This window comes from Canis aureus, chromosome 6, assembly GCF_053574225.1.
Source record: "Canis aureus isolate CA01 chromosome 6, VMU_Caureus_v.1.0, whole genome shotgun sequence".
NCBI lineage: Eukaryota > Metazoa > Chordata > Mammalia > Carnivora > Canidae > Canis > Canis aureus.
In genome coordinates, this window is record NC_135616.1 from 70,795,319 (window position 1) to 70,821,987 (window position 26,669).

General features: G+C 37.5%; 2 protein-coding genes across 5 annotated transcripts in view; one reads left to right on the top strand and one right to left on the bottom strand.

Moving 5' to 3' along the window:
• Positions 1 to 24,048, bottom strand: part of DTL (denticleless E3 ubiquitin protein ligase adapter) — a 43,064-nt gene extending 19,016 nt beyond the window's left edge. For all 3 annotated transcript variants that reach the window (XM_077902191.1, XM_077902193.1, XM_077902192.1), the window contains exons 1-11: positions 23,836 to 24,048; positions 18,504 to 18,629; positions 17,350 to 17,448; positions 16,058 to 16,119; positions 15,852 to 15,972; positions 12,726 to 12,791; positions 11,400 to 11,512; positions 9,197 to 9,270; positions 7,499 to 7,602; positions 7,104 to 7,208; positions 3,658 to 3,770 (exon numbers count right to left, since the gene is read on the bottom strand). In XM_077902191.1, the coding sequence (XP_077758317.1) occupies positions 3,658 to 3,770; positions 7,104 to 7,208; positions 7,499 to 7,602; positions 9,197 to 9,270; positions 11,400 to 11,512; positions 12,726 to 12,791; positions 15,852 to 15,972; positions 16,058 to 16,119; positions 17,350 to 17,448; positions 18,504 to 18,629; positions 23,836 to 23,887 (1,035 nt within the window). In that variant the 5' untranslated portion in view covers positions 23,888 to 24,048. The remainder of the gene's footprint in view (positions 1 to 3,657; positions 3,771 to 7,103; positions 7,209 to 7,498; positions 7,603 to 9,196; positions 9,271 to 11,399; positions 11,513 to 12,725; positions 12,792 to 15,851; positions 15,973 to 16,057; positions 16,120 to 17,349; positions 17,449 to 18,503; positions 18,630 to 23,835) is intronic.
• A 146-nt stretch (positions 24,049 to 24,194) lies between these two features.
• INTS7 (integrator complex subunit 7) overlaps positions 24,195 to 26,669 on the top strand; it is an 85,325-nt gene continuing 82,850 nt past the window's right edge. Inside the window, exon 1 of one of the 2 annotated variants that reach the window (XM_077902190.1) lies at positions 24,195 to 24,436. In XM_077902190.1, coding sequence (XP_077758316.1) covers positions 24,343 to 24,436 — 94 coding nt within the window. In that variant the 5' untranslated portion in view covers positions 24,195 to 24,342. The remainder of the gene's footprint in view (positions 24,437 to 26,669) is intronic. The other variant, XM_077902189.1, reaches the window with a different exon arrangement.

Here is a 26,669-nt window from a genome sequence, read left to right on the forward strand (position 1 = left end):
TACTGACACGTGCAATGACACAACAAATCTGGAAAACATTATGTTCAGTGAAATAAACCAGACATAAAAGATCACATATTGTATGATTCCATTTATAGATATGTCCAGAATAGGCAAATCTATAGACAGAACATAGGTTAGTGGTTGCCAGGGGCTGAGGGCAGGGGAGAATGAAGAATGACTCTTTAAGGATACAGTGTTTCTTTTTTGGAATAATGAAAATGTCTAGGAATGAGAGATAGTGGTGGTGGTTGCACAATATTGTGATTGTACTCAAAATCACTGAACTGTGACTAAAATGATGAATTTTATACTATGTGAATTCTATCTCAATAAAAAAAGTGGAGAGATGGGCATATTGTGGACTGAAATGACAACTCCTGTCTGGCAAGTTTGTTTGAATAGTAGTTACAAGGGCTTTTACAGTTTAGGACTATCCTAGGATGGTATAGTGTATTTATTGACTAATTCAAAGAGGAATTTCCTCCAGCGAAACTCAGTGTGTTTTAAAATCCTTCATTTTTATTCAAGTAAGGTTTTATTTATTGTCACTTCATTATGATAAAACATTCCTATAATTGCAGGATTTCATTTTTTATAAACCTCCCTCTACTTTTAAGTAGTTAGAGAAAATTATTAAGTCCAAGAGACATTTATACCTATGCATTCTGGAGATGGTCAAAACACAGAAAACTGTCCCCTCTTATAAATTCTGGTCGTTATACAGAGTTTAATTCAAGACATGAAGAATCCCCAAGTTAAAACTCCTAGAACTATGAAGGTTATCGCTAGAAATAACTGGCTCTAAATTACGCATCTAATAAAACACCTTGTATCCTTAAACATGCAAAAAAGATCAGCACCTTTCCTCAAAAAATCTCCTTACTCTGCCCTGTCAGAAACCAAATCTCATCTTATTTCTGCCGTGAGATCATTTACACTTCCTAAAGTGTCAGGCTCAATGTTTCGCCAGTCAGCGGTAGAATGACTGTGCCAAATGAGTTTATTTATAACCACTTCAATACTATTCAGTGGCTACAACAGAAATGAACAAGGGAAGGGAGGGAGGTGGTGAGATGGGACAAAGGGTAAGAAATTAGAAAGAAAAAACTATTATTAACTGTTTGTATTTTTAGGTGTTGGGCCTTAGTATCAGTCTATATTACATCTCCCCTTTGCTGAGCACTGGTAAAAATTAAAAGACCATTCTCTGAGGTCTTAAGATCTGAAATTCCTTTCTTTCACTCTGTTTTCTTGGGCCTGTGGGCTTTTTAACATAGGAAAAATCTTGGCACTTGAGACAATTCTGACCTTTTGGAAACATAGCTGAGCTACAAGATAACCTAACAGTGTGATACTCAGCTTGCATGGAATGATTTTTAAACTACACCCCCACCCCTTTTTTTAAATCATGGAAAAGAGAAATTGAGCCACCTCACTAGGCAAATTCAATTTTAGGAGCAGTAAGCTTGCCAGGATCTCAAATATCAGAGCCTGCACACTGAGTTATGTGTGGACAGGCAGGAGAACATCATGTCTGAACCACATCATTCAGCACTGACATGTGACCCAGCCTAGGAATTTGGGTCACTCATGTATGTGATAGCCACTGACTGGATGTCTGAAAATGGGTTAGTAACAACCACCAAGTCTCTTTACTGAACATCTTTAGAGAGAGAAACCAATGTTCAACCCTCATTCCCTGAAACAAAACAAAAGAAAAGGCTTTGTACTAGAGATAGCAAGAGAGGAATTTTAAGAACTGACAATAAAACTGTCTATATACACATGCAAACACATATAAGTATAATATACAATTATATGCATAATTATGTGTATATAATTTAAAAACTGATTTTAAATGATTTTTAAAAACGATCAGTGCAAAAGTATTTCTTCCACAATCTTTTATTATGTTTTTAACGTATATAATTTTTTAAAAAAAAGAATTTAAAAACTTAAAAAGATACAAACTTTGGTAGTAACAAAATCCTCCTGCTAAGTTGGGAGCTGCAGTAAAAAAAAGGAATGAAGATAAGAAAGTGAGAGAAGGAGAAAAGGAAAACAACAAGTAAAATAAGAAGTATTAAGACCAAACTTGAAACTCAAAATTTAAAATATAAGAAGAAAGCATTAGTGTTAGTAACACATATTGTTAAAGTTTAAAACTCAACTCATAAAATTTCATAGACAAGAAACTAGGTACAAACTCTTTTGGATGGGAGTCTCAGGTATATATTTTATAAGCAAATTTTCAGTTAAAACAAATGAATCTTGGATAAAACAACATCTCCACCATGTGACCACCTAGGATATAAATCACTAAAAACTCTTAAAGCAGAGTTGCATTTTTGCACTTCTAGGTATACAGAAAAATCATTTTTAGTATGTCCATTGGACCAGATGAAATTAAGCTGAAGAACTATGCTTCATACTTGACAGGTTCTATTCCATCCTAAGCCAGTATTAAAGATGTGACTTCTCAGAGCTTGGCAGCACTAAGAATGATATAATTTCCTCCTGAGAAGGGATATGATAACATTGAACCTATGAATCTATCAAGTTTTAGACATCATGACTCTAAAATCCAAAATGTGAGGTGCCTCAGTGGCTTGGTTAGGCGTCCAACTCTTGATTTTGGTTCAAGTCATGATCTCAGGGTCATGGGATTGGACCCTGCATTGGGCTCTGAGATCAGCATGGTCTGCTTGCCCCTCTCCCTCTGTTCCTCCCCACTGCTCACTCTCTCTAAAATAAATTAATTAAAAAAAAATCCAAAATGTGTGAACTCTGATCATTCAATTCACCAAAATCAAGGACATTTATGATATTACACGGCAATCTAGAAGATAATTAATTTTTAGCCCTGGAAAATGATGCTATAATGTTCTTCTGTCTCTGAACTCCCAGATATTTCTATAATTAATCATAGAAAGAGCTATTTTTCAGTGGTCAGCAAGTGCTGCTTGTTGTGTAATATTTCAGTTTTCTCTACTGAACCTCAAATGGACAAATTTAAGCTTCTTAGCTTATAGTAGTCACTTTAGGAATCACGTATATTTAAAAAGAAAGAAGATAGACTTGTGAACAGGAATGGGAACTTGCAAAATAAAAAAATTTAAATAATGCTATTAAGTATATATAAAACTGATCAAGTGGCTACATCTATCCTAATCACCTTAAGATTGGCCACTTGTAAGAAAATAAAGAATATAATTACCATACAAATATTTTTTAGTGTTTTGTGCAAGGCTCTGTGGTTGATTTGGGCATAGGATCCTGGGAATTAAAATACTGTATTTTGAAAGAAGAGTTTGAAAACACAGAACAGAAAGGCAATCCAACATGTTTTTCCAGAAAGCAGAATAAAGTAGTTAAGGTTATCTCCAGTATTCTGAATTCTCAATTTCCTGGTAATCTGTGAAACTGCGGGAGTACATGGATTATCAATTTCTGAAAAGCTCTGGCCATGAAAAGTGTGATATATTCTGACAATCAGAGTGAGATCTGGCTATGTTAAGAAGCAAGAATTAACTTTTACTGAACATCTACTGCAGGAAAAGTTAATAGTAGTTTACATTAAACTTACTCATCTAAGAAGAAATATTTGTAAGAATACTTTAGCCTCCTATTTGTGAAGGAAGTCTGGCAACTTACCTTCCAGATGTAGGCAGCCTCATCACTTGAGCCACTGACTAAAAACTGGTCATCTGGACTAAGACTTGATTTAACATAAAAAGTAGAGTTTTGATGTCCATTGAAGATAGCCACTGCCAGAGGAAAAAAAAATCCAATTACTTGGTTCTTGTTATTACTCATGTTCAAATAAATGTAGACAGTACACATGTTCTAACAAGATTTATTAGTGTGGTAACTATTGAATATTGGAACATTGTCAAGTTACATTCACTAAATTAAAGGGAACTGGCAGAAAAGTAAAGAAGTCTCAGAAAGAGGTTTTATATTAGACCCAATCTCATGATCTAAGGCCAAATACTTGATATGGAGCTAGCTATAGAAGAGAAAGTAATGGAGAACATTCTTAAGGAGAAGAATGCAACTAGTGTCCACTCTTTTAGTAAAATGCCTTTATCTGAGCCTCCTTCCTCACTCTAGGGTAGGGTTTTCTCCTTTGTATAATACATTGGTCCCTCTTCCTCATAAACTTCAAATCTTGAAGGTGAATTTCATTTTATTCTTTCCCCACCAGACCTCACAGTGCTTTGAACACCGTAGATCTTCAAACACTTATTGCATGAATAGGTAATAATCAGTGGAAAGTGTTAAGATTTATGGATAGCTAATTTGGAATGTGGGAATCTTTTTATTTATTGGGGTGGGAATCTTTTTAATCTAACACTTTGAATAGGCTGAGAAGTAGCTAGTGGGGTAAATTCTATGTTTGTATGTAAGATACTTCAACTAGGTTAGGCTTAGCCTTCAGGCTTAGACTTCTTACTATCTGTGATAAAAGGGCAAGTAACTCAATCTAGCAATGTGCTTGATGGGTTCTTCTAACCTAAGATGACCAAAATTTGAGGCCTCTGGTATCAGAACACAATAGAAAATACAAAAAAACCCCTCAGTTATTGGAAAATTTAAGGATATATTTAAGCAGGAAACAATATTCACTCCAATCTTCTAACAGAAAGGAAGGAGCTTAATGGCTTTCCTTCAGTGTTAACAGAAAAATTCCTTTTGCCAGAACAAAACTGGAAAAAGGCTTTGTATTTTTAGCTTTTTAAGAAAAAACCTACATACCAAATATAGGTTTTTAAAGCACCTACACTTCGACAGTGGATGTTAAACAGAATATGAATCAATTCAGATACACATTTTTTTTATCTACTATGATAGATAAATCCCCACAAAATAAACAGACTCCTTTACTCCTGAATACAACTCTCTAAAGGTATAGTTGTTTATCTTTTTAACCCTAACTATGAATGGAAAACTACAGACCAAATCTTCCACTAGACCTGTGAGTATTTATTGCCCTCTGCTGGTCTAATCACATATACTGCCAATGCTTCAAAGCATTCAAAAAATCCTAAAACCTGTACTGGCTTTGATTAGCCCAGCTTAATCTTTCTTTGATAATTTGGCCTTGGGCAGCCAAGGTGGCTCAGCGGTTTAGTGCCACCTTCAGCCCAGGATGTGATTCTAGAGACCTGGGATCGAGTCCCATGTCAGCCTCCTTGCATGAAGCCTGCTTCTCCCTCTGCCTGTGTCTCTGCCTCTCTCTCTCTCAATCTCTCTGTGTCTCTCATGCATAAATAAATTTTTTAAAAATCTTTTAAAAAAATAATAATTTGGGCTCTGAAAATGCTTCAGTGAAGTGCTTCAGAGTCATCCGCGTGAACATCACTTCGTATAATAAAACACTGTGAATTAAAAGTATGGGAGATGAAGTATTAAGCTCAGGAGGTAAGCAATTACCTCCTGTCCTACACATCTGTCACTCAATCTCTAAGGAACATAGCTACCTACCTATCTAATTATCTATCAGAGCCAATAAAATAATTTGAGAACAGGAAAAAAGTTAATAAATTATTAGTAAGTTGCCTTGAGCATATTTGACTAAACTCAAGGACCCCTTTAGGGTCACACTACAAAAAATGACATAGAAAGAGCTCTTGTACACTCGATAATACAATTAGGATTATGCTTTTATCTTTTGGAGAAAGATTTTGAAAAGTCTATTTTATAGGACTATCTAAATTAGACGCTGTCCAAGTTCTGATTTCATTCAGGAAAACAGCGAAAGTTATAAACTGCTTCCCTTTTCCAAATACTCTTGCTCTTTTATTTTTTTAAATTTACTTTTTTATTTTTTAAAGATTTTATCTATTCAGGAGAGGCAGAGAGAGAGAGAGAGAGAGAGAGGTAGAGACACAGGCAGAGGGAGAAGCAGGCTCCATGCTGGGAACCTGATGTGGGACTCGATCCCGGGTCTCCAAGATCACGCCCTGGGCTGAAGGCAGCACTAAACCGCTGAGCCACCCGGGCTGCCCTATTCTTGCTCTTTTAAAGACAACACCAGATCTAATCCAGGGCATTGGAAATACCAACTACAAAGCTGTCACAGAACTCAAACTCCTAATATTGGCTTGGGGCAGACTTTGGAACCTTCTGTAAGGGGATCCCTGGGTGGTTCGGCGGTTTGGTGCCTGCCTTTGGCCCAGGGCATGATCCTGGATTCCCGGGATCGAGTCCCACGTCAGGCTCCCTGCATGGAGCCTGCTTCTCCCTCTGCCTGTGTCTCTGCCCCTCTCTCTGTGTGTCTCTCATGAATAAATAAATAAAATCTTAAAATTAAAAAAAAAAAGCCTAGCTAAGTTCTGTACTATTTTAAGATTTCTTATTTAATAGTAAATCCTACTTCAGTGGGAGCTAGATAGCTTTAGGGATTGGTTATAGAACAGAGTTATACCTGAGTAATAACCAGGTACTAATATGTAGCTTACCTCAACAGTTGATAAGGTTCTCAAAATTATGTAACCAAAATAGCCTTCTTAGAGTATGTCTGAGAAACTTTCATTTCTTTTTTTTTTTAAGTGCCATGTATCAACTTTAAACACCAGATTTCAATTTTAATTTTCTTGAAGGGAAAAAAAAAAGGTGAGGTTGGGGAAAACTAGAGATAAAATAGACACTGCCCGACATTAAGAAGGCTGATAAAAGGTAGATAAAAACTATTTTTGGGTTTAAAATATTCAGCTCCTTAATTGTAACAAACAACCTCCAAACAAGATAAAAGCTGAAAACAGCCTTTTGTATCCTACAAAAATTGAGATAATTCTAAATATAGTCAAATGGGCATAATTTCAGAAAAGACTCACTGTTAAAATTAAGTCACCATATTCAGCAAGATTTTGTTTGCTTGTGAAATTATCACAAAGAAAATACATCTATGAAAACATCATTGAAACTAATCAAAGACCCCAAAGTCCTCCTATGTTTTAATAAATCTGGTTTAGAAAAAAGATCAACATTAAGTTATCATTAACAAAAACCTCTGTATTAGTTTCTGGGTAAGAGATTTATTTTTTATTTTTATTTTTCCAGGTAGAGATTTTAATTTTAAATGGCTAAGATCTTACCTGGAGAAGTCTTTAATCCAGTCATATTGAACATGTAGATATTGTCATCTGTGCAGTTAGCAAATAAAGTAGAGCCAGTGGAATCCAAAATCAGACTTGAATATCCTAGAAAAAGAAAACTCTAGTTAGCATGTCCTGATGACAGCAAGTAGAACTGAGGTAACAATGTTCAGGTAAAAAGATCGTTCCACAAGATCATCAGAATTCTTCTTCCCCCAAATATATACAAACCAAAAATATCCTTCTGAGTTTTCATCTTTTGAATTTCAAAAAGATACAGCCATATGTTAATCTCAAGTCTATGTTGCTGAAAACTACCTTGGTATTTATTTTTAAAATTGTAACAAAAACTCACATCTCCAAAAAAGTCCTACAGGGTATAAAAAAAGGCTTACCTAGTTTTCGAGTACTGCTACCTGGGTACAGGAAAGACTTGGATGCTATGGGTTCCTGTCGATAAGCAGTATAATTCTTACGTAAATCCCATATCTTGATTACCCTAAAAACCAAGGTAAAGAAAATTATTTTGTAACCCCCCCAAATCCAACCAGTTTCAACTACATTGAATATGAGATGACTTTTAATCTAACTCTTCTGGCACATCAACCAGGTAAAATGAGGATATCTCATTGGGAAACAGATTAAACTATCTCATACTGTTGTTTCCAACGTCAGGCTAACAACTCAGGCAGAACGGAAACAGATGTGGTCTGACCCAGCGATGGGTTACCTTGAGTTTACTTCAAGGGAGCGGAAAAGGAAGATGAAGGTTGGGTTTTGATGATCATTGTTTCATTGTTTCAGAAAAAAAAAAAAAACAAAGCAAAACAAATACTTCCTAAACCTTTAACACTCTGCATGTAACCTCTAACATCGTAAGTAACAAGCTGTTCCTATGGTTTTATCTCTACATAGAACTCCTTAAGTAATCCAGTCTAAACAACTTTTCCTGTGAAATAAAGAAATAAAGTATTTTTTTTAGTTCATCTATTGGTATAATTGTCTTAATCCTCAACTTGTAGTGTTTTTTTTTTTTTTTTCTAATTTAAAGATTTATTTTTTAGAGAAAGAGCAAGTGAGTAAGAGCAGGATCAGGGGTATAGAGGGAAAGAGAGAATTCCCAGCGGATTCCCTGCTGAGCAGGGAGCCCTAACTCAGGGTTCCATCTCACAACCCTGAGGTCATGACCTGAGCCAAAGCCAAGAGTCAGTCACCTAACTGAATGAGCCACCCAGGGACCCCTCACCATCTAATTTATAGGCTACATGAAAACACAAGCTTGGTATAAAAGTACAGTATCCTTGAAAACAGAACAAGCTTTCATAGCCATTCATAAGCATAATTAATAACCAGCAGATAATCCTCCATTTGTGTCTGAAAATTTGGTCCACAGAGGAGTTTTGGTGTCCAGAAGACACAATGGAAATCCTAGTTCATTAAGCCATCATCTTTTAAAATTAGTTTCAAAGGGAGGGATGTCTTGAGAGATATGACAAACAAGTAAGAGGGCGAAGAAGGGGGCTTAAAAACACTCAAAGAATTTTTATGGTAACAAAACAAACAATCAAGAAGTATCACAAACTTATTTGGAAGCCAAACATTCAGACCAATCACAGATAGCAAGTATGTAAAAGTCATTAGGATTTATCATTATAGTTAGATTATACTCCAATATGCCCATGATAGAGAATCAGATTCCTTCTTTTAGGGGTATTACTAAACCTGAGAAGATAAAAAATCCAAAAAAATAGAAATTTTATTCCTTAAAATGAAACTCACTGCCTAAAGTATACTGCATGGACAAGACAGCTATCCATCTAGCTTCTCTACAGCAGCAGCAGCAGCCAACACTGCTCCTATGTGGTATATAATGTGTGAAGTGTGACACACGGATCACCTCATTTAATTATTTGAGCAAGAGTTCTAACTAGATATTTTTCAGTGTGATCTGTAGTTCCTCATCTCAGCTGGGTATTCACTATGTTGAAAGTTAAAATAGCATACACATTCGATTAAAATGGGACTAGGTGACTTCCCTATCACAGTTTATGAAAGAGATCTCATCAAAAGAACCAAGAAATAAAGGCTCTTACCCATCCACAGCTCCTGCTGAGATTAATGTATTCTCATCTTGAAAGAGGACCACAGTAACACTCTGCTGGAAATCCTAACAGGACAAGGCAGAAAAAGACAGAAGAAAGTCCTATTTTAGGTATCATAATCTTCACAATCAAGACACCAATATGCTAAAATGATGGCTTCCCCAACTCAAATTCTGAGTTTGACTAAATCTTCCCTCTCCAATAATCCTGAATCAGATATTTATACTGACCAAGAAATAATTTTAGCATGAAAATGACCTAAACACCATTAACTAGAGTAGTGTTGACTTTTGACTTGTACTCAAGGAAAAAACAGGTAAATAAAAGATTTGTCTAAATCTACAGGTTCTACTTAAAAATCGGTTCTACTAATAAGCTATGTATCTGCAGGAAACTCATTGAACTTTCTTGTGCCTATTTTATCTATAAAATGTCACCATCTACTTAAACTGTCATATAGGAGGATCTAAAGAATTATGTATGAAAGCTGATTACAGCTCTCTTCCTCGGCACTGCCTGCGGAGGTGGCAGCCATCAATTGCTGGGCATCATGGCTGCCCTCAGACCTCTAGTGAAGCCCAAGATCGTTAAAAAGAGGACCAAGAAGTTCATCCAGCACCAGTCAGACCCAATATGTCGATATGTCAAAATTAAGCGCAATGGTGGAAACCCAGAGGCATTGACAATGGGGTACGCAGAAGATTCAAGGGCCAGATCTTGATGCCCAACATTGGTTATGGGAGCAATAAGAAAACAAAGCACATGCTGCCCAGTGGCTTCAGGAAGTTCCTAATCCACAATGTCAAGGAGCAGCTAGAAGTGCTGCTGATGGGATCCCTGGGTGGCACAGCGGTTTGGTGCCTGCCTTTGGCCCAGGGCGCGATCCTGGAGATCCGGGATCGAATCCCACGTCAGGCTCCCGGTACATGGAGCCTGCTTCTCCCTCTGTCTATGTCTCTGCCTCTCTCTCTGTGTGTGTGACTATCATAAATAAATAAAAAATTAAAAAAAAAAAAAAAAAAAAGGAAGTGCTGCTGATGTGCAACAAATCTTATTGTGCAGAGATTGCTCACAATGTATCCTCCAAGAACTGCAAAGCCATTGTGCAAAGAGCAGCCCAGCTGGCCATCAGAGACACCAATCCCAATGCCAGGCTGTGTAGCAAAGAAAATGAATAGACAGCTTATGTGCGTGTCATGTTTGTGTTAATAAAACCATAAAACTACCAAGAAAAAAAAAAAAGGTGATTACATGCTCTGAAAAATTTAAAGGAGTTCAATGGAATTTCACCCCTAATTGCTGTTAACAAGTTTTCTTGGCTCAGAATTAGATTGTCTGAAATGATACTCATTTTAATTCCATCTGGTTTATAAAAACCACATTAACCCTGTCAATTTTTCTTTCTTTTTTTTTTTTTTTAACCCTGTCAATTTCTACTCATGCCTGTGTCCTATTCTTGGTATGCAATTTTAAGTCCTAATGTTTTAGTAAACACATTTCTCCAACATATTAATTTGGGTCCTACAAACTAGGAATATTAGAAAAATAAACACACTAAAATAAGAGTCCTGGTGATTTTTTTTTTTAAAGAAAAAAGATGTATTACAGGCAATGTTTAAACTTTGACTATAAGATGCTAGAGATACTATATTCTACCTAAATATTTCAATATATTTTGCCAAATGTTTAAAAAAATATTAAAAACTCATATATTTCTTATAGTTTGTGTCTGAGAATTTGTGTCTGAAAAAGGGGATCAATATACTTAACATTTTGCCAAATGTTTTAAAAAGTATTAAAAACATATAGTTCTTATGGTTTGTGTCTGAAAAATGGGGATCACCTCCCCCTATAGAACACTATAACATGATACTTAATATGCTTCTTCAAACTATCCCCCCTTTACTAATGAATTACATTATACTATAGATAGCATGTGCATGGAGCTTTCTAGGGATGAGGCTCAGGAAGATGAATTTTTAATATGCTTCTAGGTGATGGTGTTGCACACTAGAGTTTGAGAACTACTATCGTAGGTACTGAGTAGTAAGTAATAAACCACAGATACCAAGAGGAAATGATGATTCTCATTTATTTAATCTAAAGCTCCTACTTTATGCCCAAGAAGTTCCTTAAAATACGATTCTATCCTACTATTAAGATCTGTACACATTACACAGCTATAAAACCTTACCACAGATGGAGCAAGTCCTTTTGAATTCTGTTTCTTCTTAGGTTTTGATGGGGTTTGCTTGTCTAAGGTATTGTGAGCTCCACTGATTTGATTCACTTGCCTATAAAATCCATCTGAAAGATATTCCAAGCAAACTGATTTAGGTTTCACAACTTTATTCTCATGCTGATTGTAACATTTACACGTAAGATCTCAAAATTAATTATATTCTTAAATAGTGAAATTAGAAGCTAGCAGAGCTCTTGCATTACATTTCTTTTGGTGACATTACGACGTATAGAAGAGAAATAAGCATATGGATAATTATAGCAGCTTTATTCCAAAACTTAGGTAATTGACAGGTCCTTCAGTAGATGAATGTATGAATAAACTGTGGTAAATCCAGATAATGGCACGCTATTCAATGGTAAAAAGAAATGAGCTATCAAGCCATGGAAAGACATGGAGGAACCTTAAATATATATTAAGTGAGAGAAACCAATCTCAAAAGACTACATACTGTATGATTTCAACTATATGACATTCTGACAAAGGTAAAACTGGGAACAGTAAAAATAAAATAAAATAAAATTAAATTTAGTGGTTGCCAGGGGCTGGGGAGAGGGCAGGATGAACCACAGAGCACAGGGAATTTTCAGTGTTGTGAAATTATTCTGTATGATACTATAACGGTAGATATATGTCATTACATATTTGTCAAAACCAATAGAATGTGCAATACCAAGAGTTAGCCCTAATGTAAAGTACAGAGAGATACTGGGTGCTAATGATGTATCAGTGCAGGTCTATCAATTTTAACAAATGTCCAGCTCTGCCATGGGATGCTGATAGTGGGAAAAGGCTGTGAGGATCGGAAGTATATCAGTATTCAGAGAACTATCTATAGTTTCTGCTCAATTTTCCCATGCATCTAAAACTACTCTGAAAAATAGTTTATTAAAAATAAGCTATTTTTTAAAAAAGGAAGGAAGTAGTGAGATGATCACTGGATTCTGCTTAATGGCATCATGGGGGAAATGTGAACATAATTATGTTTAATCCAATTCTTTAAAGTCCAATAACTTTTAAATTAGAAGACTGAGCTCATGTATTAATAATTTCAATTCCATCAATAATTTAGGTAAGTGGCATAGTTCAGAAGACAATATGAGGTAAATACAGAAGATAATACTTGCAACAATCACAACAATCCTGAAAACTGAACAGTGAGCCGAAATGGGGAATTTATGAACACGTGCCCCCTAGTGGTAACCAGATGAAATCACCAACTCAAAATAAGTATGGGGTGATCCCACACTTAACAAAATTAAAATGAAACTAGTCTACCTTTTTTGTTGCACCTGGTGTCCCAGACCATAATGTTGCCATCTCTTCCACCTGTACAGAAGACAGCTATGGGAAAATAGTTTGTCAAGAAGTTAACAAAACCAGTCCAATAATGCATGCATTTCATTTTGTTTCCTAGAGTATCTATTATACGGTAGGTACTATAATTGTCATAGGCAATTAATAATGAAAAACTATATGGCTCAACAACAAATAAGAGAAAACAAGGCTGTGAAAGGAAAGGATTATAAAGAACTCAAAATGCTTATATTGAACAAAAACCTTACAGATAATTCCTATGTGTAAATATTCTTAAAACCACATAAAATTACTAATGTACACCTATGGAAAGAATAATGAAAAACAAACAACCAAAATATACTGAGAGTTTACTAAGTGCTACACAGTATCCCATGTGCTTTATATACATTACCTCCATCATTTTTATCAATCCTATTAGGTGAGTCTTATTATCCCCATTTTAGAGATAAAAATACTAAGGCATACAGAGGATAAATAACCTACAAAGGTATTCCTAAGAGAATAAATCCAGAGCTCACTCTCCAGACCTCCAAGCTGTACTGTCTCAGTATAAACATATGGACCAGACCCATACAAAATGATGAAAGAGGTTGCCTCTAGGGATGGAAAGAGGGCAATGGGATTGGAGATGGGAATATAGGGGAAATTCAATTTATCTGTTTTATTCTTTAAAACAAAACAAAAAAAACCTGTGCTTCCTGTGTGGAAGAATGAGCACTTATCAAACCAATCCACCTATATTAGCTGTAAACTCTGGATAAAATATTAAAAAAACAACTACCTGATGGCTCTTTAGGAACTGACCAAAACATGCAATTGTTTTTTTGTTTTGTTTTGTTTTGTTTTTAAAACATGCAATTTTTGAAAGGAAGTCAACAACTGAAGCAAATGCTCGGCCTGGACTAAGTTACTGGTTTTTTGTAGTTTTACCTTGAAGGCAGCCACAGTTGCAGCCATCAGTACACCAAGCAGCTAAGATGCCAATACAGAATGGGCCATCTTTCAAGCCAAAGGAATGAGGTAAACCAGACTGAGGCAACAAGAGATGCCAGAGCCAGAGTGAGAGGGGAGCCCTGGAGAGAGTCAGAGAAAGGCTACCTCTAACTCTGTGTTTTGTTTTGTTTTTTCTAACTCTGTGTTTAAGCTTAGCACAAGTCTCTGGTTGACCCCTGAACCATACATGCAAGGGAAAACCAAAAGAGGCTTGTAACTAAGGCTTAAATTAAGGAACTGAATTGAGATCTGACCCTCCTGTAGGTCTGACTGCAATTTGACTCTTACTGAGTTAATTGCCTGTTAAAACAAAAACATTAATAAATGAAAGTGTGGGGAGATAAAAATTACTTTGTCCAAGAGTTTAGAGGCAGAAACCAGAATAAAACACAAAGGTTCTATGTATGACTATAAAAGTGTGTTCTGTACAAAGGCATCTGGCTGATGGATCTAAAATCTAATCTGTGTTTACCAACCAAACTATGTGGCCATGGGGGCAGTGTTCAACCAGGTAATTCATGCTAGAGTACCTACAGACTACTGGGAGCCATGATAGAAGCTACCAGCCTCAATTTCTTTTTTTTTTTTAAAGATTTTATTATTTATTTATGAAAGACACACATACACACAGAGGCAGAGAATGGCAGAGGGAGAAGCAGGCATCCCTCAGGGAGCCTGATTGCGGACCCTGGGATCATGCCCTGAACCAAAGGCAGACGTTCAACCACTGAGCCACCCAGACGTCCCACCAGCCCCAATTTCTAATTCAATGCTTTTTCTATTAGATCAAATTGGCATAGACTTACTGTATAGAATTTTAAAAATTAAGCAAATGGACCAAAAGATAGTTTCTCTTTTCTGTTATCCTTTAAATAAATTTACCTTTAGTAAAGTTAGTTGTTATGATCTTAAATTATTTTTATAGATTCAGAGTAAACTGGCACAGTAGTAAACTAGAACGCAAGCATACCTAACTTTATACGGCAGATGTGTTAATGAAAACTCACTCCATATATTCTTTTTCAAGGTTCCACTCTCAAAAGCCACCAATTAAAATTAATCTTTTTAAAGTCCAAATGAGCTCAACAACTCAGTTTAATACTCCTGTAAGTATTCACATGAATAAATGAAAATGTTTCTAAAATATAAAAATAGGATATTCCTTAATGATAAAGAAGAGTGTAATGTCTGCCTTTATTATTAAAGTCAGATTAATTCAGCCACTTGAGATGAATGTTTGGTCTATTTGTTTAAAAAAAAAATCCTTCAGTGAGAAACTAATAGAGGAAGGAGAAAAGAAATGAACAGAAATAAAGAGCTAATTCAGACACTCCTAAGTTTTTCCTTAGCTGCTGTAGTGCTGTTCTGTACTATATCATTAAGTCTTCCTCCTCCATCATAATAGCAAAATAAATATAAAAAGACCAATGATGAGTAAATAATATTGAAAACATACTAGGGAATTGGACCATTTAAGTTAAATGGGAGATGCCTTTTGGCTCAGGGCATGATCCTGGAGTCCCAGATCGAGTCCCACATCGGGATCCCCACAGGGAGCCTGCTTCTCCCTCTATGTCTCTCTGCCTCTCTCCCTCTGTGTCTCTGATGAATGAATAAATAAAATCTTAAAAAACAGAGCAATTAAATGGTAAGTTTTTAGGTAGAGAATCATGTCGATTTTATTAGGTTTCTATTCCAGCCTCACACCCCACTTAAATAAAATGTTACAAGCAGAGTTAAAGTAACTAATTAACAAATAGAGTTAATCAGTGTCTAGTACAGGGTTTTGACTTTAAAGGACACTCAAAGCTGAACAGAGTACTGTGGCTGTTTATAAATGTTTACCTTACCTACAAGATTATAGAAAAAAATTATCTGAAGATTTCTAACTTACAGGGACAGGCTAGAAACAATGTCCATAAGAATGGGACTAAAAGTCAACTTAATTTCATGGAGGATTTCAGTCATGAGACTCCAATCTTAATGTAGGTAAAGTAGCAACTCTGACAGGAGAAAGGACGGAAGCAATCACAGCTTCTTATTAACTCACCATAAAGGAGGTTAAGGACATGAAAGAGGACAAAGACTTACCTTTCTCAAACTTAGAAAAGGCAACTGACTTAAGGCTGCACTGATGACCTTTGCATGTTCCAATCAGCTCACCAGCTTTTACATCCCAAAATTTGGCTGTTTGGTCACCTGCTGCTGTAACCTTTCAAGAAATAAGGTATTACAATTTAATAAAGCAATGCTCTACCAGTGTTTACCCAGATTTCAATAAAATGAAAGTCACTTACAAGTTTAAGTTCACCAGGAACCCAGGCCAGGTCAAAGACAGCATTCCAGTGAGCCATCCATTCTAGACAAAGAAAATGGTGAATGTGAAATGTCTAAACTATGTTCAGGGGTAGCCATATCAATAGCAGTTTGAATTTCTTGAAAGCTGGAGTGAAAAAATAAGGCATTAGCACCTTATAATCCATGGGACAAAGAGAACTTATGTACTCAGAAAACTTACATATTTACTTTACTACTACAGAGAACTACCATTCAATATCAAATTCGATAGCAATATATTCTCTAAAATGGAATCTTTCTGAAACATTCTCCAGCTCAAAAATTTTCATCATGCTCTCTGAATGGAATCTAAAGTAGTTTGACATTTAAGGTTCTGCATGCTTTGGCCTTTATCTCTGTTGCAAGCTTTATCTCTATCTCCATATATCTTATTCCAACCAAACTGGATTATTCTCTATTCCCTAATTATAGGCTATGGTTTCTTATCTCTAGGTCTTTGCTAGTGTTTTCCCCTCCGCCTGGCATGTCCTATTCCACCTCCATTGGTTTAAATACCACAATCCAACTCAAATGTTCCACTCTTCATAAAAAACTTTCCTTGCCACATCTTTGCCAAAAGCTTTCCTTTTGATATCTGTGGTATTTTCTTTATATATCTACATTATTTACAGTCCATTTTATTTATTTCCACACTTGACTTTACTAGCTCCAAATTATTAGCTTCTTAAGGTCAGTAGAACTTTGCCTTATCTATGGGAGATGTTTGGTCAATATGAGTATTTTAAAATAATGTTTCCTCCAACCACAATAAGTGCAAAAGATTTCCATTTAAGAATATTTTATTTGAGAGTGCACATGCGTGAATGAGTGGGGAGACGAGCAGAGGGAGAGGCAGAAGCAGACTCCCCACTGAGCAGGGAGCCCAATGTGGGGATATGGGGCTTGATCCCAGGACCCTGAGATCATGACCAGAGCCAAAGGCAGACACTTACCTAACTGAGCCACCCAGGTACCCCAAAAGGTTAAACTTTTTAAAAGAACTGTTTTTAATCCTAAAATGTGGTGTTTTTTTTTCAACTTTCAGTAAAGGTATTGCTATAGTTAATATTATTGACAGAGAGGTCACCTGCCATTTTCTTTTAGCCTGGTCCCTAGACAGACTTAATCAGAAGTGAAAAAAAAAAAAAAAAATCGAAGTGAATATAATTGGAAATACATTCAAGTAACAATTTACTTAAGACTTTATGAATTTAAAATCCTGTTAAAACAAAAATTTTAGGCCTAGACTTACCTTTGACACACTTCTTTCTATAGGCTTGTGATTCTGTATTATACAGTCTAACGAAGCCTTCTTCATTGGCAACTGCTAGTATATGCTCCATATTGGGAGCTAAATAAGAAAGAATAAAATACATAAAGAGTAACAGAAAAATTTTAAAGCGGATTATAAAGCTATAACAATACAATACAGATTAACTGAAAGCTACAAGTTAAATACAAAGAATCTGAAAAGAGGGAAGATGATTCTACCCAAATAACATTGAGATGGGAGAGGCAATTTGAATTAAAGATTGCTTAATATTTGCCATAATATCTAATTCAGTAAATGACTCAAAAGCACCAAAATTATTTTCAGATAATCTCTTATTTGGAGAAGAGTAGTCCTTAAAACAAGAGTGGTAGTGACCAATGGTAAAGAAAAGCATATGATATAGGCCACCAGCAGGTTGTTAAATTTCCTTTTATTTATTTATTTTTTAAGGTTTTATTTATTTATTCATGAGAGACAGAGAGAGAGAGAGAGAGAGAGAGAGAGAGAGAGAGGCAGGCAGAGACACAGGCAGAGGGAGAGAAGCAGGATCCCTGGGGGGGATCCCGATGCGGGACTCAATCCCAGGTTCCCCGGATCATGACCCGAGCCAAAGGCAGATGCTCAACGACTGAGCCACCCAGGCCCCAAATTTCCTTTTCAGTTCCCTTTCACTTTTCCCCTCTTAAATTATGAATAGTGGGGACAAGACAAGTATCTATTTCTGTTCATATGTTCCCCAATGTATTATAGAAAGAGAGAGATCCCATCAGACCAAAAGGTGTATCTATTGGGCAAAGCAGTTTTCATGATGGCTGAACCTTTGTAATCCTTTCCTAGTAAATAAAACAAAAAAAGCCCCAATACTATAATAGTCCTATGCTTTAGATGAAATATATAATTATACAGAGAGATTTTAAAAAGTCTATTTCAAAAATTAGAGAAGAGCTATTAGAAAATCTCTACCATCTACCTAACCTATTCTTTCTTGAAAGGGGGACACCTCAGTAAATTTTTTTCTCTACCATCTATCTAACCTACTCTTTCTTGAAAGGGAGACACCCCAGTAAATTTTTTCTTTAAGTATAAAACAGATAATTTCTGAGCAAACCTAGCTTAGATAGTATTTCTCTTACCGGAAGAGAAGGTACATCCAAAAGGAGGAACTGGGACTCCTGTTTCTCCATAAGAAGTGTGCTCATCATTACAGTTGCACTGATAACCAGTTAGAAGGGACTGTAGAGGGTACTGTGAAGACCATCCTGAAAAGTAAGACACAATTCTTTATAAAATTGCAATGTATCATCACATTTCAATACTTTTAACAAGTGCAGAGGTAAACATTTGTTTTTAAAAAGCTTTATATACTCTATATATAGATCCACTCACTCCCCAGGGTCCTCTGTAATATAGTTTCTGGTATTTTCCTAAGGGGTCTAAGGTAGAAATGAAAGCACTCTCAACTTCTGAGGAGGTACAGCTTTGGGCTTACCATCTTAAATGGAGACTCTTGCTGGTACACTGAAGATAAGCAGCAAATGGCCTTTGAATGTTAGAAAAGATCTTACCCCTTCTATACCCTTTGGTGACAACTACAAAACACAACAATGAGGAATACAACCATGAAAGTTGTCATTCTCTTCAATTAAAATCTTGTTTCCAGAGTTTCTAAATCAACATTACTGCCAACTCTTTAATTACCTGCAACATCATACATAATCCAATGGTAAAGGAGTTAAAGGAAATTATGCAAATTTGCCTATCTATTAACATGATCACAAGTAAATCCTAATTTTGCTTCTTTTTTCCAGCACTGAAATTCTAGGATTCGAAAATGTTAACAAGTCATAGTATCTTAAACTATATTAGAGCAATTTTAAAGTGAAGCACTATGTACCTACCCTTAGCATTCAATCAGTTATGCCCTGGCTAGTGGTAGGGTCAGGGAATTCTCTGGAGGAAGTGAAATCAAATGTGTTGAGAGATGAGTAAGTTTTCACTGAATATACAAGAGAGAAGAAGAAATTCAGGATGGGGGGAGCATTTCTTCTGTTTGGGTCAAAGATCTAATGAGCACTATGGTCCTAAAGAAATTGTAAGCAATCTTCAAAGATTTTTTTTTTTTTTTACCATTTGGAAGTTTTATTATTTAGATATGCAGGTGAACACATTTTAAACATATAAAAGAAACACTAAATAAATGGTTACTGAGAACTAAATGTTTATTAAGCATCAGAGGAAACAATAAAGTTAAAACCTATTGAAAGCTGTCCAAATAATTAATAAACTCATATTTTAGGGTACTTTCAATTCTCACTTTTCATCAAAAATACTCTTAGGAGAATACATCTTATAGTCTGACATAACCTCAAGCAAATCTAGCTTTGATGTTCCTAGGGATAACCTGAAGGAATCACTACAAAAGAGGCAAAGAATACAATCCAGATTTAGTAATCATTCCTGTAGGTATTACCCTCAAGGTCAGGTATCAGTGTAAAAAAGCTATTAAAAGACCACTAAAGGAAGAATACAATAGTTATGTTGTAGAGTTCACAAATATCCATCTACAGAATGGATTTTAAAATAAAAAACCTCTGTTCTAAAGTTAGGTGTGTATATATATATGTATATATATACACACACACTTGTGGTTTTGAATTAAAAAAAATAACAATCTCATGATTATAACATACAAATTCAAGAGGACCAAATCTTGAACAATTTAGAGGGAACCAGTTAGAAGGGACTGTTGAGGGTACTGTGAAGACCATCCTAAATTAAGACACAATTCTTTATAGAATTCCAATGTATCATCACATTTCAATACTTTTAACAAGTGCAGAGGTAAATATTTGTTTTTAAAAGCTTTACATACTTTATCTAGATCCACTTACTACCCAGGGTCCGCTGTAATACAGTTTTTGGTATTTTCCTAAGGGGCCTAAGGTAGAAATGAAAGAGCACTCTCAACATGTTCATACATGATAAGCTCTAGAAACCTAATTCTTTGCAAATCAACAGTGACTCCTTGAAGTTAAACTCTACCTCACTGCCTAAGACTAAAAACCAAACACCAACTAATGGCCTAACATGGCTTAGTAACTTGTCCCTATCTCCCCCTCCATTTCTGCACTTCCTACAACACACAGTTGTGGACCAGTCTCTTAAGCAACTTTTGGATCCTTACTGCGCTATGCTGTTTCCAACATGAACATGTAATGCTTTCCCCCATAGCACTCATTTAGGAAATACCTATTCTTTCCTCAATGTACAATTTAAGCCTCTGGATTACAAGGGATTTCAGAGTATCCAAGGACATAAGGTCTCAGAGAATCAGTGGATATATGCACATCTCTAGAACTGGTCTGAGAAGGTTGAGGCTCTTTTTCCTCCTCTCCCTTCATCACAGCATGTCTTCCACTTTTCAAAAGAAAGGCATTTCCATGCCCCAATCTTACACTTGTGTTGATCCAAGGTACAAAAACTTCTGGGACTCCAACTAAGAGACAATAATTCCTTTAACAAAGGCCAGATCCATCTCTTTAAAAGATATACCTCCAATAAAATTTCACTTTTTGCTTCATAATCATTTATCAAAATTAAGTCTATATTGTTTTGATCATTTGTACACTAATAAATGTAACAATTCAACTAAGAGTCATATGACCACAGAAAATATCGAGTATGTTTTTTTTTTTTCAGGGAGTATGACAGCATGATCAATAAAAGAACTTTTTAAGCTTAGAATCAAATTACATCAGGACAAATTCTGTGGGAAAAATAAAGTGGAAATAAACCAAGGGGAAAAAGCAGCAAGAGTTGACCCTCAAACACAGGTTTGAACTGTGCAAGTCCACAAATGTGAATTTTTTTCCCACAAATATAGTACTGTAAATGTTTTTTGGTTATGATGTTCTTAGTAACATTTTCTTTTCTCTAGCTTTATTGTAAGAATACAGTATACAATATGTATAACATAAGAAGTATACGTTAACTATGTTATTGTTAAGGTTTCCTTTCAGTCAACAGGAGGCTATTGGTAAAGCTTTGGGGGAAGTCAAAGTTATAGGTGGATTTTTGACTGTGTGGTGTTTGGGGACTCTAACTCCTATGCTGTTCAAGGTTCAACTGTACATAGAAAATCTGGCAGTCAAAGAGTTTGTTCATATTTTAAAAAAATAATTGATGTGATCATCAAATCACTACAGTATTTATATCTTATTAGATACATTTTAAGTGACACAGGGTTTTTATTTTAAAATTTCAGTAAGTTTAAACCTATGATAAAAACTTCTAGATAATAACTTAAAAATACATAGAACAGTAATCAGATTTCCACTTTAGAAAGCTTGTTGGCAGCATTGCGGAGAATAAACTGGAGAGAGGGAAACTAAGAGGCCATTTGGGAACCTTGTTATAATACAGACAAGAAATTATTAGGGCCCAACCTAGGGAAATGGAATGGTAAGCGTAGAACAGATCCAAGTTATAGTGACGAGGCAAAATCAGTGAGAATAGAAAGAAGATAGATTCAAGAGATTTTAAGGGAGCTTTCTGTATTTTGAGGAAAACAGAGGAATTTTGATTGACTCAGACTTCTGGCTGGGAAGACTAGTTAAAATAATGGGACCACTCCCTAAAGGAGGTAATACAGCAAGTTTGGGGGAAAAGTGAGTTCAGTTTTGAGTACTTGAATTTTTAGTTGAGTTTGAGATGTTTGTGGGACTGACCTGCTGGGTGAAGATACGCATGCATCTTTTACAGGAATGGATGTGAAGTATAGGGAATGGAAGGTTGCCAAGTGGTAGTGGAAGAAGCCCTGGTTGTGGCTCATCCATAGTAAGTAGGTGGAAGGAGGGGGAAAAAGAGGGCCTAGAATGGAACAACAACATGGAAGGGGAAAGAAGACCGTCCTGTAGGTTCAGTGTATAATATAGAACAATGAATGAATTTCAATGTCTGACACATAACAATAAATTGAGTACTTGTGAATGAGAGAGAGACCCGAGGTAGACAGATGAGACTGGAGAATATGTTACAAAATAGAGGCACAGTATATAAGTAGCTCGTCCCAGGTCTCACAGGTGATAAGAATGGGAGCTGGAATTAAAACTCTGGCAGCTCTTAACCAACCTGGCTTGGAGAAGACACCCAGCATAGAGAAGATACTCAAGCAAGGTCTCAGGAGAGTCCAAAAGAGGGGGCATTTAGAGTACAACCAGAAAGACTATCCAAGAGGGAAGTAGGTAAGGATGGTATGAAGTTCAGACTGGGGGCAGGAAGTTGTGGGACTACTCCTTCTACTTCTCAATATCCTTTCCCTAGACCTTTGCCTTACTATACAAAGTCCCCTTCTCAGATTCTTTTCTTTCCGTTTTCCACATGGTTTGGGAGTGGGGGTGGGTGGGGGGTTGGGGAAGAAGGCCTAGTCCATTTTTAAACGAATGAGATTTCGTCCTATCCAACTTTACTCTGAATAAATAGTTAACTTCCCTCCTTAGAAACTTACCAAGAACGTTTTCAGGTCCATGACTCCCAAACCTAGAAGCTCAAAATCCCCACTCGCGACGTTTTAAGCTACGGAGTCTCGAGAACGGCAGCGAGGAACTCGGATTTCCAACATGCCGCGGAAATATCCCCCCAAGCTATACCGTTACAGCCAGAAGCAAACAAAACATTTTGATCTCACTCCTGTAAATAGCCATACAGATCCCCTTGGCATTGGAGGGGGTGGGGAAAAAAAGAAAGAAAAAGAAACAAACAAGCAAAAAAAAAAAAAAAAAGACCACTTGGAATAATCTATTTTTTTCATCTATTACCCGTGGTCACCTCTGGGGGGATGTGGTTACGGGCATTTTTCACTCTGGAATTTCGTATTTTTATGCACATGCAGTAATCGGGGGGGGGGGAAACTTTTTTTTTCTTTTTCTTTCTTTTTTTTTTTTTTTTTTTTTTGACCATGCTGGAAGCAGATGTCGTCCTTCCCTGCCTGGAACGAGCTCCCTAATAGCGGATCACACTCGCTCGCCGTCCACCGCGAACAGCAGGGCGAGCTCGCCCTCTAAAGTCCTACAACAAATGAATCAGGGCAGCACCGAGTCAACAAACCAAACGGGGGATTCAGGTCCCGACGGTCGCACAGGGCCGTGGAGCCGCACACGTCCAGATGCACCCCGAGGGCACGCGTCTTTGCAGTTTTAAGGCGCGACAGACACAGAAGCCTTGTTAAAGGAAGGCCAGGTCCACTCGACTCTTCCTCCCTCCGCCAGCCCACGTTTTAGCGGTTTTAAAAATCCCGATTGCGATCACAAAGCATCCCAAGGGCAAGAAAGCGCAGCTCGCTCCTGCAGCCGTCGCGAACACGGACTCACTCCGGCGGGGGGAGAGAGAGGTCGGCCTCGGTCCGCCGCGTTGCTCGGGGGAGGTGAAGCCCGCCAGCGGCCAGAAGCGGTTAGGGCCGTTACTCACCATTTCTCGGGACGCCGAACTGGGGCTGGCGGAGCACCGAATTAAAGAGCATCTGGGCCAGAGGAAGAGGCTCAACGGACAGAAAAGCCGTGGAAATGCCCCCAGGATGAACAGAAAGCGTAGCTCGCGCCCCTCACAACACGACTAGTTATTGCCTCCAACTCCCGCCACTGTAAGCCCCGGCCACCAAACTCCCCGCCAAACTGACGTCACGCCCTCTGATTGGCTCCCGCGGCGGCGTCCGGGCGCCTCCGAGTCACTTCCCCCCTCCAATCCCCGCCTCCTTTTCTCCGAGCCGCGGGAACCCAGAGTGGAGGAGCTCCCTGAGCGCCTGCGCGGGGGGCCGCCGAGGCGCTGGCGAACGGCGGGGAGACCAGGGCGCATGCGTAACAGGGCTTGACAGAGCGCGGAGGAAAAATCCGCGAGAAGGTGGTGGAAGAAGATGGCGGTGCTGGGGCAGAGTTTGCGATCTTTTTAAAATAGGCTAGTCGGGGGACTATTCGGGTCATGGCGTCAAACTCAACTAAGTCTTTCCTGGCAGATGCCGGCTATGGCGAACAGGAGCTGGATGCTAACTCTGCCCTTATGGAATTAGACAAAGGTATTCGAAAGAGCGGGCTGAGCGGGTGAGACGGGCGTGGGGGGCAGTGGCGCCACCAGGCGGTGGCAGCCGCCGGCCAGGCGCATGCGCGTAGCGCCCCTGGGCGGGGGCGAGGGCGGCCACCTAGGCTTCTGGGGAGCGCAGGGCTTTCGCTGCTCTGGGAGGTTGCAGGAAAATTGCAGCGTTGCTGGTTTGGCTCTGCACCAGCTGAACTAGTAGTGAGCTCCAGTGATGGGCCCCGATGTGACCACTGGAGGGCACAGTCCCCCGATTTTCCAAGCATTTTTTTTTTTTTTTTAATGCCACATTTAAACTGTGAAATTATTTTTCAGGTACGTTCAGTTGAGACCAGGTCTTCACTAAGAGTGCGGAATAGTAATCTTGCAGCCACTTTATAACGATGTGTTTTTTTGTTTTTTTTTTTAATTTCTGTACCTCTTACATACGGGGTACTAGGTAGATTAAATACGGCCAAGAAAAATCCGAAAAGCATAGCTCCTCTTTCTGTAAATTCCACGAGTTTTATTTTCCTTTGGGAGGAGGGGTTAGGGATGGGAGGCCTGGTTGGTGTAATGGAAGGAGCTTTGGAGTTAGGCGGAGTCGAATTCCAGTGCCATCAGTGTTAATATCATGGACAGGTCACCTAACTTCACCTAACCTCGATGTTTTTGTCTGCAAAGTGGGTCTAGTACCATTGAGCTGGCAACACTGTTGTAAGTATTAAGTAATAAAACTATGCAAGAGAAGTCTTTATCAAATGCCAAAGGAATATGCCTTTTTAGGTTCAGCTATGGGAGACCAAGGCAAATATTTGACAGTAAAGAACTCAAGTATTAAGCCTTTGTTTCAGTGATTTTTATTGAATGGGGGAAACAGATTTTGTCAAATTCTTCATTAATAACCATAGCCAGTATTATATGTTGAGGATTGGGACTACTGATTAGAAGGATCTTTAAGTCCACGTTGAGCCAGTTCCCAGCTCTGACTTGGGCACTCAACTTTTTTGGGATTCCGTTTTTTTTTTTTTTTTCTTTTTTAACCTATAAACATTTTTAGTGGGTAGGTCTAGGTAAGTGTTTCTCAGACTTTTTAAAAAGCTTTCAACTCCTTTTAGAGCAGCATAAAAATGTTACAGCACTCCAGTGAGATATTCCTTTGGTTGTGTCACAGTATCTTTAGTGCATCCCCATCTGTCAAGAAAATGATGTTGAACTTGACTTTCTTTTACCAAAGCTGTAGGGCTTGTCCCCCATGAAATAAAAAAATTATAAGATTAAATGTGTTTTTTAAACACTACATAACCCTTTCCTTTCCATTCTGGAAATTTCTTCCTTATTCCCCAGTGAGAGTTGCAGGTCCAGTTATCTAATAACCCCAACAAATCTAAAGACATTTTCCACCATTCTGGTCCAGGTAGGCTCCTTTCATAATGACACTAAGACTGTAGAGCAGAGATTAGGATCCGGTTCTGAGAAATGAGAAAATCTAGAATTACTTCCTTAAATTTGCCATTGTTCTAAGAAAAAACAACAACACAGGTTTTGCTTCTTGGAAGTTGAAATAGGAATATTTCAGATCTATAAGACATAAATGGATGACTATCATTTAACTATATACCAGCTGTCAGTCCTAAGTCTTAAGTAAGCCTTCACGTTCAAGTCTCCCAGCAGTACCCCAGGTAAGTGTTTCCTAGATGAGTCTCAAGCTCAGAAAAATAATTTGAACAAGATAAGGGCAATACTTTTGTTCTTTTTCACTTCACCATGCTATATGCCTTTTAAAACTGTGAAGAAATTAGATTACAGAAATAGCCAGTGTCATTAGAATATAGTTTAGTATTTGAACTATTGAGTCATTTCAGGCTTTATCTGTTAAAGTATTTGTTTTATGATCTGAAGGTCATAGGGTCAGAAGGCTACAAGTTGTAACTTTCTTTTAATTCTGAAACATGTTGACCAGAAATTCCCAAAGTGCATTCCAAGGAATACTGTTTCCTACTCCATAGCCTCTCTTCCTGTCCCTCCTTCCCTCCCTCCATCCCCCCAACACATTCAGACACATTCACACACCTGACTTATTTCATCGGGGTTTGTACTAGGGGAACAGAAACAAAACAAAGCCCCTGACTCTAGAATTTATCTTTTGGACAGAGAAAATAGGCAATAAGCAAATATAGTAAGCATGTATTGTGACAAATAGTGATACATTCTATAAAGAAAAATGAAACTAATGA